The sequence below is a fragment of the Miniopterus schreibersii genome (genome assembly GCF_964146895.1).
Source record: "Miniopterus schreibersii genome assembly, chromosome: 10".
Classification (NCBI taxonomy): Eukaryota; Metazoa; Chordata; class Mammalia; order Chiroptera; family Miniopteridae; genus Miniopterus; species Miniopterus schreibersii.
In genome coordinates, this window is record NC_138110.1 from 67,903,577 (window position 1) to 67,918,523 (window position 14,947).

The window sequence follows — 14,947 nt, forward strand, 5'->3', positions numbered from 1 at the left end:
TTTAATTACAGTCATGTCAAGTATGTAGGCCTTTCTTTAAAACAAAGAGTTTAATTTCTGTGGCTTATAAAAGTTAGAGAAACTACACTCACAGTTAGAAGCTGATGTCTTAGTTGAGAGCTTGTTCTGTACTTCCCAAGCAATAGAGTTTTTCTAAGTGCTTTCCTGGTGGAGAGCTGAGGTCCAGAGGCAGTTGAAGCTCTTGTGCGAGGGAATGTCCAGCATTTTTTGTTTTGTTTTGTTTTTTGTCCTTGGCACACCTTACTTTCAAAAAGCCCCAGAAACATAAAACTCACTGTTAAAGTACTACATTGTGTAGAATGACCATTTGCACTATATTAAGGACTCTGAAACTATAGAGAATGAAAACAGATCTATTGTCTGTGGAAAACAGGATAAATGCTCTAGCAACAATAAATTTGATTTTCACTCACGGCTTAACCCCTTAATGCACCTGTTATTTAAAGAAATTAAGTGCTCTGGATGCTTTTTTGGCTTATTTTGTCGCTCACTGAATTTTTTTTTTTTTTTGAGTGTGTGCTATCTGAGTTTATTTATAAAAACCCTAGAAAATTCAAACTAATGTGTAGTGATAAAAAGCAGATTGGTGATAATCTGCTGGGTAAGAAGATGGGGAGCTACAAGAGGAAGGGATTCTGAAAGGGCACGAAGAAACCTTAGGGGTGATGAATATTTAAACAGTCTTGATTGTGTTAATGATTTCATGGGTATATACTTATGTCAAAATTTATCAAAATCGTACACTCTAATCACCTGTTATTTATTGTATGTCAAATATACCACGATAAAAATTAAGGTTAAAAGAAATAACTATCGGTTATTTAAAAAAGAAAATCAGTGTTAGGCATTACGTATACTGTGTTCAGCCTCCTGACTCTTTGAAACTGAGATTCTTGTCATCATAATGGTTTGGGCCCAGAAAGTGGCAGTTCTTTTGTGGAGTTTGGTCTGTTCTCATATAGCCAAGTCTCTTCAGGCCATCCAAGGTGATAGGAAGGGTGGGGGCCACAGTGTTGAGCTTTCATATTTCTTTTTTCAAGGCAGATCTTAAAGACCCTTGGGGTCTTCCAAGCTCATTGACTTGAACTCAACACGAATCATGTGCCCTTCTTTTGTATACATCCCTCTAAATCTATCGCTAAGCCCAATGTTTAAGGTTTTCAAAGTGGCTTCAATCCAAAACCGGTTTAACATTTGCACTTTCCCTAAAGTGGGACTTGGAGATGTAGTTCAAACAGTCTTTTTGGTAATCCCCGCTGGTGAGTTTTAGCATCACCAGCTGGCTCCAGATGAGCCATTTGCTTTCACTTCAGAGAGCAGGGGGACTTAAACACGGAGTAGAAGCTTGTCGATTCAGCTGTTTTTGAGTTTATAGATCAGTGGTTACCAAAGCGTGGCCCCTAGACCAGCAACATCTAAGTCCCTTAGGAACTTGTTAGAGAAATGCACGTTCTCAGGTCCCACCCTTCTGATCAGCGCCTCTGGGGTGGGGCCCAGCAGTGTGTGATTTAACAAGCCCCACAGGTGGTGCTGACACACACTAAAGTTTGAGAATCACTTTTGTAGATACTTGTTTTAAGCTAATACTAATAATTCCACCACTTGGCATTGGTAGCTTTCATTTTTATGATCATTTATGTTAGACAAGAGTGAACAATCGGGGCACCAGGGTTTATTTGGGGATATTGAAATGTTTGGGAACTAGGTGGAGGTGGTGGTTGCACAGCATTGTGAATACACGCTCAATGCCACTGAGTTCCTCACTTTAAAAACTGGTTCATTGTATGTTACATGAATTTAAAAAATAATTTAAAAAAGACATAATGTAGATGAAAGCCTTTAGAAACCCAGGTGCTTTAGACATGCCCGTCTAGACTATAGAGCTGCAGATTTAAAAATTCCCCAACCCATAATCATTTGCTTTTCAGGACACGCTAATTTTTATTTTTTTCTGGACACATATGATGATATGATATATATTTTAATTACACAATTACTAAAGTTTCCCGAGTGTCCATGAATTATAGAGTATCATTGAAGTGTGATTCCAGTGAGATGTACAGGGTGGTTCTTGCCTTTCATTAAATGCCTTTCATTAAAAATTTCATAAATGCATTTTATAAAAACAATTATGAGTCTGTTGGCACAGTGATGTATGTGCACAATGCAGACACTCAAATATTTTCTGAATGAATAAGGGAACAAATGAGTATAAAAAATAAAAATATTAGAGGTAATTATTTAGGGTTCCAGAAGAGGCTTTATTTTATTTACAGACTGTAATGTTTGAATGGATTCGATATTTACGCTATTATAAGACCACAGCAATTATCCATTAATTGTACAAAAGCGATGGGCCGTATGATTCAGTACTATTAACTCCTAAAATGTTTTGAGACATGTAAATATAAACACCCTAACCTTTCAAGTTAGGCCCCTAAAAAACTGGCCCCGGCATTCCTGGGACTTTGGAATTTAGGGGAAGTTAAATACCTTTTTTTTTTAATTTCCTGCCAAAGTGAGGAACATTTTATTGATTTAAAAGTGTTACTTTCCTCCAGCTTGTTTCCTGCTCAGTTTCCTTCATTCTCACAGGGAGCAGATCAGTGGAGCCAAAACAGCGCTGGGTGCTGGGGATTAGGTTACCGATTTTAAAGACACTGAGGCTGTAGCTATAATTTCCCAAACAAGCTAGACCGGGTTCAAACATTTATATTTGAGGCTTAGAGCATAAAAATGAGACTGAAGTTTAGAAACACCCTACCCTTTGGAAGAAGTGGGTATGGTTGAGGTTCAGCCAAAAAGAGTTAAGACTTAAAATATTTTCTTTCATGGCATCAGTTGTCGTTTTCCTTTCTTGATAGTATGTTTTGAAGCACGAAGTTTTCCGTTTTGAAGCAGCCCAACTTGCCAACTTTTTCTTCTCTCACTTTGCTCTTGGTGTCTAACAAACCAGCGCCTAACTCAAGGTCACAAAGGTTTACACTTGTTTTTTCCTAAGGTCTTTGTAGCTTTAGCTTTTACATTCCAATCTCTGATTTATTCTGAGTTAATATTTTTTTTTATAGTGTGAGGTTTGGGTACAAACTCGCTATGATCATGATAAGAAGTTTCATTGGAAGTAAATATATTTTAAGAAATTTGCCTATTTAAAGAAAAAAATAAACTGAATGCTAAATTATAAGCATCTGTGAAATGTGCCATATTTTTTCAGGCTTTCTAGAAAAATCTGTCTGCGTCTCATATTACTGAGGAAATTTACACTTAAATGTTTACTTTTGTTTATTTTTGTTTTAACTTATAGACAGTAAGGATGGAATACAGGAGTGGTATAGAGGCTGGCACCTGTGAGCCAAGCGCTATGTGAATGTAAAAATTTACTTTAAAATAATCGTCCTTGTTTTCAAGGTTAAGAAAACACATATGCAAGATGGGCCCATTGGGCCCCATCTTCTTGAATTCATAGTTATGAAATACAGGGGAATACTATTGTTTTGATAAGTTTAAGCCTTAGTGTAAAAAATTCTTATATAAGGTTAAAATAAAAAATGCATCAGTATCAGTTTTTCAGTTCTTTTATTAAAAATGTTTAGTGTTGACACTGTTGCAGATGTCCCCCATTTTCCCCCTTTGCCCACCAACACCAGCCCCCACTTCCCCTGCCCTTGGCCTTCACCACACTTGGTGTCGAGGGTGTGCATCTGTGTCCTTTAGCTAATCCCTTCACCTCCTTCCTGCAGTGCCTTTAACAAAGGGATCACCAAGAAAGTTTTGAACTGCAGTCAGTTCATTCACATCAAATTACCTAGCTGACAGCCTGCCCTCACTATCGTAGAAGCCTCTATTAAGACTTTATTTTAGTAATAAAAAGTTATGAGTTTCCTTAATCCTTGAAAATATGACTTCCATATGTTTTTCAGTTCCAGAACCTATAGAAACAGCTTCTTCACGAGGGCTAGGATTACCCAAGGGCTAATAACAGAGACTAAAAAAATTTTATTGGCCAAATACACTTGATGGAGTTTTATGGTCTGAGTGTGTAGGAAATGCACACAGCTTTATAGTTTCCCCCTTTTAACTTCTTTAAACACAATTAGGTGGCCTTCGTCTTTGCTCCAAAAGCTCTTATCCCATTACACTCAAAGGATCGATGTACAGTAATTTTCTCTTCTCCCAGAAAATTAGAGCCTCAATAACAAAGACTATACCTCACTTATAAATGTAATCCTAGCACAGATAATGGAAATAAAGGAATACAGTTGGTTGAATGAAGGAAGGGAAATGAAAAGAACACATGAAAGAAGTATTTATTTCTCTAAAAGTAAAAAAGGAGACATTTAAAGGCTCTTCAGTGCCCAGTACTGTCTGACTCTGTTCTGAATTTGTAATTTCCTCTGTGCATTCATTCTAGAGCTGAGTGCCACACATAGCCCAGACCACAGTCACGTACATGACACCAGTGACCACCATTAATTAGGGCACTTTTATTCAGGTGTTAGAACATGACTATTGCAAAGCCATTTCAAGGTCTTCTAGGAGTGATAAGTTCCGTAATGAACATTTGGATACTGACTTCACAGACATTAGCAGTGCCCATTAAGCATCCCTTTGATTACTGCAATAACCTTACAAGGGGAAATTCAGAACATGGGCTGGGAGCTGGCTCCCTTCAGTGCCAGCATGTGACCTTCCATCAGTAATGAAAGATTCTCTTGTGAAGTCCAGCATTTGTCAATCCTCATGTATAGACTGAAAAGTAACATGTTCTCATTTAAACAAAAACTTGATCCTTAGTTATTTTTTAAAATGATTACCTTCTTATATTTTTCTCCATATTATGATAATGTACATGGTCTTTGTTAGCATTTGCAAAGTACGTAAAGACTGAGGAGAAAGTAGATTCTTATAAACTGAATATTTCTATAATGTCAAGGTAAGGAAAGCCTTTCCACACATGACAATCGATCAGAAAAAAAGAGTAATTTAAAAGATTGATACATTTGAATATTTTAAAATTTTAAATTTCAATAGGGAAAAAGATATCATGACAAATATTAAGACAAATAATACATTTGGAAAAAGTTTTACAATATACTTTCAGGCAAAGGGTCATTAAATACAGCCTTGCTATAAATCAATAAGACAAAGAGAAATATCCTCCTAGACTAGGGGGGTAACGGCCTAAGCAAACAGTTGATACTATAAAAGACAAGTGAGCCCTGGCCAGGTTGGCTCAGTGGTTGGAGCATCGGCCCGCAGACTGAAGGGTCCTGGGTTGGATTCCGGCCAAGGGCGCACACCTCGATCCCTGGCCCTGCTTGGGGTGTGCGGGAGGCAACCAGTCGATGCCTCTCTTTCACATCGATGTTTCTCTCTCTCTCTCCCTTCCACTCTCTCTGAAAAGCAACTGAAAAAATACCCTCAGGTGAGGATTTAAAAAAATTTTAAAAAGACATGTGAATATCAGTAAACAAGAAGAGCTGCTTGCCATAAATAGTAATTTTTAAAACACAAATAAAAACAATAAGATATTTTTTTTCAGTAGACTTCTAAACATGAAAAAATTTTCCATAAGTCATTGTTGTGAGATCATATGTTATTTGTGGAGCTATAAACTAGTGAAGACCCTTTGCAGTGCATCCCACAGTATGTGTCACAAGTTAGGCATGAATGCCCTCGGACCCTGCCGCCCCAAGCCTGGGGATTGATCCCAACTAGAGCATTGGTCAAGTTCCCGAAAGTGAATGGTAATATGCACAAAGATGTTCACTGAAGCGTTGTTTATAACAGCAAAAGCTGTTCAATGTTGAGAGATGTGAAATAAATTTTGGTTTGTCCCTATACCAGAATACTCCAGAACCCATTAAAAGAACAGTATATGTTTATATTTCTAAACATTTCATCAATGCATTGATAAGTGGGTAAGTTACACAGGAATATGTGTAGTTTGATCCTAGTTGTAGAAGATTATTTGTGTGTGTGTGTGTTTATGTAGAAAAGTGTACTTAAAGCAAATATCTGGATTATTTAGAGAACTCAGGAAGTAGAATAATTCGCGTTATCCTTGACAATAGGATGATTTGAGTTCTCCTGATGTGAAATGGGGTGGGAGACATTACAATTCATCTAAAACATTTCATTCATTAAATGTCTTCTTAGGGTGATGGAAAAACTTCTGATTTGCCAGGTTCCAACGGATTTATAAAATCCCCTAGGGAAAACTTTGGTAGGGGAGAGGAGATGATGGAGAAAAGTGGGAAGGAGGCAAACAGGTGAAAAGAAGGCAGATGATATTTGAGAACAAAGGTAAAAACCATTGCCTAAAAATTAATTAGGGCAGACCAGCAATTCATATGCAAAGAAATGGTTAATAATTTTCTGGGAATACTTACGGTTTTCTACACAACTTTTGTAAAATTAAGAGAGCTTCAGACTCTTTAGAGTTCCTTTTTCGTTGCCGTTTGGAATTGAACTAACAATCTCAGTGACAGCGTTAAGGCAGGGAGCTGTCATTAACCTCCCTTACCTTACTGAATAGACACATTTGTAAGAGACAAGATTAATTTTTCTTATTGAAGCTCAGGTCTTAGAGATGACACTTTTGGTCTCGGGTATAATGTTGGATTATTTTGATGGATGGATAATACGAAATTTTAGAAGACACTTTCTTACTTTCAAAGAGAAGCACACACATAAAAAGGCATATTTAAGACAGGGATTACCTAGATGCTACCAGCTACTTCTTATAAAATAAACGTCAGGCCTCCTCCACACTTTGAATTAGGAAGAGCTTTATATCCCTTTGTTTCTGAAGGAACAACGCATTATTGATCTGTATGTGTTATGCAAGAGAGTTAACTTGTTTATCTAGAGTAATGGAAAATAAAGAGATGTAAATAAAACAAGAAGACAAATCTGAGATTAAATAATATTTAACCTTGAAATATTTTGAGGGTCTTTAGCAAACGCATATCCCCATCTATATTCAGACATTTGCAGATAAATTATCCATTTACTTCAGACTCCTTCAGTTATTTGTAGCAAATTGACAGGAAAATTTCTCTCCTACGACACTTTGTAATTTTAATAAGAAAAAGATAAACAGCTAAGATGTTTTTCACTTCAGTTTTTCATGTCATACTTAACATAAGTTAAGGATGTCAGCCACCGCAGAAATACATGAATTCTTTCTGTACATGTCACATAGCACAGTTTGCAGATTTAGTAATGCTTAAGCGGAGCAGGCATTACCGTCACCCACATTGTGTGGAGACGAAACTGCAGCTCAGAGAAAACAAGTTGCCGAATTTTCAAAGCTAGTTAAATGCAGGAACAAGAAACATAACATTTCTAGAAATGATTTCTCCTTTAGCACTCCTTAAATTATGCTTCCCATGGCAGAGTGAATTAAGGAAAATATAAAATTAAAATGCATGTGTTTAGAATATAGTCAGCCAAATATATACAAACCATATATACATAAATGTAAATACTGTAGAAATATGTCTTGCTTGCCAAGTAACAAAGTAGGTAAATATATATAAATATATGTAATGAACTGTTCTGGTGCTTGTAAGAAGTTAATTTATTTGATAGATGCTTCCATTTTGTCTTTTGTTTTCAAGCTATTGATTTACTTTTTAAGTATTCACAGCTTGTTAGGCACTGCCCCCAGGACTTAACATATAATTAATGGTTTATTCCTATAACAACCTTTTTAAGAGGATACTACTGTTCTCTTCATCTAACAGATGAAGAAACTGAGGCCTAGAAGGGTAAAGAAAGCTTCATGAGGTTACCTTTTTTAACTGGCACAGCCCAAACTCAAAATTCAGACAGAATACAATTTCTACTGTCCCTCTCCCAGTGCCAAAACCCTTAGCACAGACACATGGATTTTCCAGAAACTGCAAAGGGAGCATTGGTTGTATTTGTCATTTTTAAGGGATTGTTGGGCCTTCCTTTTGGGGATGGGGGTTGGGGAGTTGGGTGGAAAAGGTGGCGGGATTAAGAAGTATAAATTGGTAGTTACAGAATAGTCACAGGGATGTGAGGTTCAGCATAGGGAATTTAGTCGATAATATTATAACTAGGTGCGGTGCCATGTGGATACTAGAATTATCAGAGGATCACTCTGTAAATTATATAAATGTCTAATCACTATGCTGTACACCTGAAACTAATATAAAACAATATTGAGCCTGGCCCGGCGTGGCTCAGCGGCTGAGCACCAACCTAGGATCCAGGAGATCTCGGTTCGATTCCCGGGTTGCAGCTCGATCCCTAGTATGGGGCGTGCAGGAGGCAGCCGATCAATGACTCTCTCATCATTGATGTTTCTCTCTCTCTCCCTCTCCCTTCCTCTCTCTGAAATCAATAAAGATATATTAAAAAAAAAAAAAAAAAATAGACCACACTGTAAAATAAGCAATTCTCACTCATTTAAAAAAGAAAAAAACAAAACAAAAAAACAATATTGAATGTCAACTGTAGTTGAAAAATTATAAAAAGATATGCTTGGTTTTAACTTAATTTCTGAGGTACCAGAAGCCCCTTTGGTGCCATCTACATGTGTCACAGTTCCATGTAAGCCACCACAACAAAGTAGGAAAAAACCAAAACCCGCATCTGTAGAAGACTCACCGACCAGGGAGTACTTAGTCAATGTATCTGCATTCTTTGCACCAACTGGCCTCATTATTTGTCTAAAACTTGGCAACAGCAATGTTGAAATTTACCTGGAAGCACTGGCCTCCGAATGTTGAAGGGGAATGGAATGCATTTCACTCTCTCTGGGGCGACTTTAAGCAGGAAGGGACATGTGACTTCTAACTGCCTTCGGTGTGCACACTCCCCCTGCCGCCCGTGGGCTCTATGCAATGGAAGGGTAATGCTCTTTAATCAATCAACTATTTAATAAGCGGGTAAAGGTGTTTTGAATGGACAAGAGAATTAGGCAGTAAAGTAGTATAGACTGAACAGAAAATGCTTGGGAAAGAAACAGGCCAGGGAGGGAGTCATGTGGCTCTCATTGGTAGGAAAGAAAGGGTCCAAAGTTTAGAACCCATTCATTCCCCCCAATTTTCCCATTAAATGCTATAGAAGTGAAGACACTGATGGATGCTATAATCAATGATTTAAAAGCTGTGATTTGTAATTACAAGTTTTAGGTGGTTTCTGAGAATTCTTTTTCTCTTCCAAGTATACAAAAAAAATTTTTTTTTAAGTACCGATCAACCATATTTTCTCTTCTGACCTTCCCTTGGTGGTGGTCAAACACTGTGATGCAATTAGTCATTTCAAAGAGCAGCTGGTGTCATTCTTTAATTAACCTCCACAGAGGTCCATTCTTCTTGTGCATTCTTTTGGGATCTTTCATTAATGCTAGAATGCTAAAAATGTCCCCTCGTTGTTATTATTGTTTATTTACCTAATAAGTTTTTCACTTTTCTAGGTCATGCAAATTGATGTGTGTTTTTGCCATAGCATTTGATCTTTCTAGGAGGCCTGATGTACTTGATAAGTTTTCAACTCGTTAGTTGAGTGCTAGTTTCAGTTATATCGGGCACAGCTGTGAACTGGGACTTTTCTCTCTTCATAACTTACCTGAAAGTGTTCCTCTTCAGGCAGCCAAACCAAGAAGAAAGTTTTATTAACTAAAGAGCAAATTAGTGGCACCAAATCAAATAGCTCAGCTGGGAAGGTTTTGTTTGTTTTCATTCTTTAAAGTTCGCTCTTGGTAAGGATGCTGCATGTAAAAACCTCAGAAGGGAGACCAGAATCACCAGCCTAAGTAATCCAGCCCTGCTGGCCTAGCATTTAGCTAAAAAAATGAGAATTCAACTTAATTCCTTACTCAGAAGCTTGCTGCCAATTCGCCAAGTGATTGATTTGATGCTAATTTTCGGCATGGACTTCTCTTTTCCTTAAAGGCTTGTCCAATGAAAGGAAAATAAATTCAGCCACGCTGACTGAACCAGGTCTTAGTTTGAATTTGAAAGGTTTGGAAATTTCCTTTTTCCAGCAGCACTGCATCCTCAAGGAATCCTCATTTAGGATGTTCCAAAGAATGCAACTTTGCTTGGAAAGGACTGCAGTTTTCTGTGTCCAAATGCCAGTGCGCTCTGTTTCTATGAGTTAGATTTCTTAAGCATCCACATATAAGTGATAACACCCAGTGTGTGTCTTTCTCTGCCTGACTTATTTTACTTCGCATAATGCCATGAAGACCAGAAGTCTTGGGCCAGAAATTCTCTCTCCACGACCTCTGGTCTAGGTACTTCACCTCTCTAGGCTTTACTGGGGGTCAAGGGACTACAACTCATAACATTTTTTAGTAAAAATAAAAGTCAGCTTTGCTTCAAAGGCGTTCTAGCTCTAATTGTCTTGAAATTATGCTACCATGTTGGAACCTCTAGTTATAGACTGTTTTTAACATTTATTATCCAGGACCCCAAACTACGTGAACTTCTGGATGTGGGGAACATCGGACGTCTGGAACATCGCATGATAACGGTGGTGTATGGGCCCGACTTAGTTAACATCTCCTATTTGAACCTCGTGGCTTTCCAAGAAGAAGTGGCCAAGGTATGGCGGATAGAAGCTTTGAAGCTGTCACCTTGATCTGAATTCTTGTGATACTGTACCGATGCCAGTGAAAGACTTTGTCATATTTAACGTGTTAAAACTCCATCTTAAAATAATTTAGCTGCCCAGTTAGAAGTGTCATCAAACACTTTCAAGTAGTGGCATCTACTTAGAATTATGGACATTTTTTCATTAAGAATAAGGCAGTTGATACAATAAATTTGCAAAAGGAAATATAAGTAAAACCACATTCCATTTTACCTAAACATCTTTATCCCAATTCATTCTCTCTCTCTCACCTCATGCCACTTCCTACCCTATCTCTTTTCCAAGCTTTGTAACATTTTTTTACCTTGTGTAGCAACTAGCCCATGACCATGCACATAGTAGCTGCTCAACTAGTATGAGAAAGAATGAAAAAATAAAATTTTTAGTAAAAATTTTTAATAATAAAGAATATTCACTCAGTTATGGCCTACCAAGAGGAACTGGACATGGTTTCTCCATTAAGAAGTTGCTAATCTATTAAAATAGTGAGCCTTTCAGATGCATATAGAAACAACAAGAATACTGGCAATATAAACAAGAAGTTGAGAACTCTTGGGAACCTTGGACTCAGGTTCTATACTTTCTCTAAAAATGATGAATTGCCTTTAAAAGAGCATTGAAAGGACCATGTTGAAAGAAGAGATTTCTTTATCCATGTTTATAGGATACTAGTGATGATCCTTGCCCTTCAGACAATTTCCTGCAAGAGTTAAGGATATGAATCTAAGAATACCTTGAAGTCTACATATCATATCTATGCCGTTATGGAGCTTCTCACATCACGGATCCCAACCACAGGGTCACGCCAGGCTGGTGCCCTGACGATTTTCTGAGCTACACCGGATGTACTGACCCGACCTCTGATTCTTTAGTGATTAAGGTGTAGGTTTATCTCAACATTTTTATAACATCAACCTCAAGTCCTATAATGTAATGACTAACATGCCAACCAGTTCAATACCCTGAGGTCTTTAGAAACTACTCTCCAAGACTGTTGCAAACCTAATAGATTTTCCCTCTTTAAGAACTGAGTCACCCATTTGCTGTATATCATAATTTATGCTTGGAGACACTTCAGATGAATGAAAGAGTTTCTGTGTGACAGCATTGTACTTGCCCCGTAATAGCTCTTACTCTGGTATCCTGGTAGTCACATGTTGAGTCGGATATACCTCATTTCTCAGTATATGGATGAATGGATGAATTTAGATAAATACTAAGTATTTGCAAAATATTTTTAAATACCTTTCCCCAAAGGCAAACATATTTCATTTTTAAAATAATCAATTCATAAGATTCACTAACTTTCAATTTAAAACATTCAGTAAGTGACAGAGAGGCTCTTACTGAGTGAATATATAATTTATATTACAAACCAATCTGCATATCTTATATTGCATTAAATCTTTATGCAGTTATGTTTAAACGTATTCAATTTCCTCCTCTCTGTGGGTTCCCACCCACTAATTTTCTTCAGAGGTTTTGATTTCTGAGCCCTGTAATATTCCCCACCAGGACTGCCTCTAAAGACATTTTTCTAGGAGCTACTTGATGTTCCTAGTACAATTAACTAAGCTACAGAGTGTGTTCTGCTTTCCCTGGCTGTGATATTCTACAGGGTATTTTCCCCCACTAAAACTGCTCAGCCAAAAGGTTAAGATATTCAAACACCATTTTATTCTGAAAACATATTTCCCATCCTTTTAATTCTCAGCATTGTCTTGTAACATCACACCTTTAATCTCCAGGGCCAATGTACATGATACCTTGTGTAGTGCCTGAGGCAAAGGAAACAGCTCCTCTCATTATGTAGAATTCCTGACAGAAGCCTGAGCTTTTCTGAAAGTCAGACATCTCCAGAAGAAATTGTTTATAAAGGGATTCCGGCTCATTAACTCATTTAACTCTCTGTACCCCTTTGGTAGCCTCCGTAGGCAGTGCGGATTACCAAACGTGAGGTAATCAGAGTTAAAGTAAGGAACAGTTTTCATAGGAGAGGAAAGACTAACCAGATAGAGTTACTTACCAAGAGCCAAGGCCCCTTCTGAATGGGAAAACTGTAGCTTGCAAAAAAAAAAAAAGGGGGGGGGGTGTTTAAAATAAACACAGGTGTTCTTTAACATCAATGATGAGACAGTCATTGATCGGCTGCCTCCTGCAGGCCCCTGACTGTGGATCCAGCCCACAACCCAGGCATGTGCCCTGACCGGGAATCCAACCAAGATCTGGATCCTAGGTCAATGCTCAACCTCTGAGCCACACCCGGCCGGGCCACAGGAGGCATTCTTAAACTTAATTTAAAACAAATGGATTTCCAAATGAGAAAAATTACATTTTAGCAGAATTCCATATGTTAAGTTACAAGTTAATAAAGAAGTACCTATATGTAGTTTACTAACTAATTGTCAAGGGATACAGTTTTAATTTTGTGAGACTCATTTTATTTAATGAACAAGCAGCACCATTTAACTCCCAAGAAATGGTGATTGCTCCTTTCTTTCCACTTGACCCTAAAGAAATTAGCTGGATTTTTTTTTTCTTTTAAAATATTTTCCTCATCTAATCTCTTCAAATAGGATTGTTTTTAAAAAAAAATAAATAATGGTTTCAATTATAATTGCAGACCCTGCTTACATACACTTGTTTTCTATAGCACACAGCACTCTTGCAGATTCAACCAACGTAATAATTGGCGTCGATACTGCTAGGCTCAGAAGACATAATAGCAAGTGTTTTCACAAAAGTGACACCAGGCTTTTGATAAAAAACATTTCAAAAAGATAGCAGACTGACACAAAAGCCACAGAAATGAACCTTTGGGGTTTCATATGCGGGCACTCAATTCTCGGTTGTACAAATGAGCAGCGATTCAGCAAACTCGCTGGAGGGAGCGGCGGGTGTCTCCTCAGCTGGTGCTCAAAACACACCTGAGACTCACCACAATGTAGCTGATCACCTCTCATCATGGAAACTTAGCCAAAGCAAAACATCTGCCTCTTTCTTTCACTCTGTGCCGTGGACGTTGCTCTTTGGGGGTGGGGGTGTAAAATTTTCCCTTTGAAGAATTCTCTTAACATGCATTTGAACTTGATTTCACCACATTAAACATTTCCCATTGGGCAGGGGAATGTCAAGAGGTGTTGAAAGAGAATGAAGGAAGTACTAGACCCAACACCTCTCCAAATTAGCCCAAAATGTGGGTCCCTGGGCATTTTAAGATCTGCATCTTCTACACTGCACTTGCAGGCATGTGAACACTTCCTAGGGCCACCCGGGTACCATTTAGCACCGCGGAGTTTCTTTTATCTGGGGAAAGATAGTCAGGCAACAGCCCTTCACAGTGCCGTCGAAAACATGAAGCAAAGCATAAAGTGTGCCTACATTCCTGACATTACTGCCCTAGGCCCTGACACTGAAGCTCCTGATCACTACCCATAGGAAAGCACAGTGTCCTTGCTACTTTGGTGAGCAAGCAGCAGCATTTGGTACTAGGAAGGTGCATGGATTCTAAGAATTCATCAGGATATTCATCCTAGAGAACCCCTTAGATGTGCCTCAGGCAACAGGAAGTATGATTCTGCAAACAAACATTTCTGAAGGAAAAGACAATGAATGTTCATCAATGAAAATATGGATGAATGAGTTATACATTCCTACAGTGGAATAGTGTAGTGGTTAAAGTCAATTAAGCATGGCTGGCGTGACTCAGTGGATGAGTGTGGACCCATGAACCAGGAGATCATAGTTCGATTGCCCGTCAGGGCCCGTGCCCGGGTTGTGTGCGGGATGCAGCCCATCGATGACTCTCTCTCATCATTGATGTTTCTGTCTCTCTCTCCCTCTCCCTTCCTCTCTCTGAAATCAATAAAAACATTTTTGTTTTTAAATCAGTTAAGTAGCTCCACATGCAGAAGCAAAGACACAGCTTAAAGACATGTTGGTTGCAAATATCCGTTAGCCAAAGGATACATACAGTATGATATAATCTATGTAGTATTTTAAACATACATGGGTCCCCTACCAGGGAGTGACAAACCTTTTCTGTCACAGTCCAGATAGTAAATATTTTGCACTTTTGGAGTCTCAGTTGCAGCTGCTCGACTCTGCCACTGCGGCGCGAAAGCAGCCGTAGGCAGTGCATCCCCTCCTGAACGGGCGTGGCTGTGATCCCGCAAAACTTCATTTAGGAAAACGGGCAGGGGGCTGCGTTGAGCCCTCAGGCCTTAGTTTGCTGAACCCCGATCTCTACCCTTCTCCTCATAATTCTACATGAAAGTAGGTGGTACTGATA

General features: G+C 38.4%; 1 protein-coding gene across 2 annotated transcripts in view; it reads left to right on the forward strand.

Moving 5' to 3' along the window:
• Nucleotides 1-14,947, forward strand: part of PLCB1 (phospholipase C beta 1) — a 532,520-nt gene that overhangs the window by 348,249 nt on the left and 169,324 nt on the right. For both annotated transcript variants that reach the window (XM_081149520.1, XM_081149519.1), the window contains exon 4: nucleotides 10,471-10,608. In XM_081149520.1, coding sequence (XP_081005646.1) covers nucleotides 10,471-10,608 — 138 coding nt within the window. The remainder of the gene's footprint in view (nucleotides 1-10,470; nucleotides 10,609-14,947) is intronic.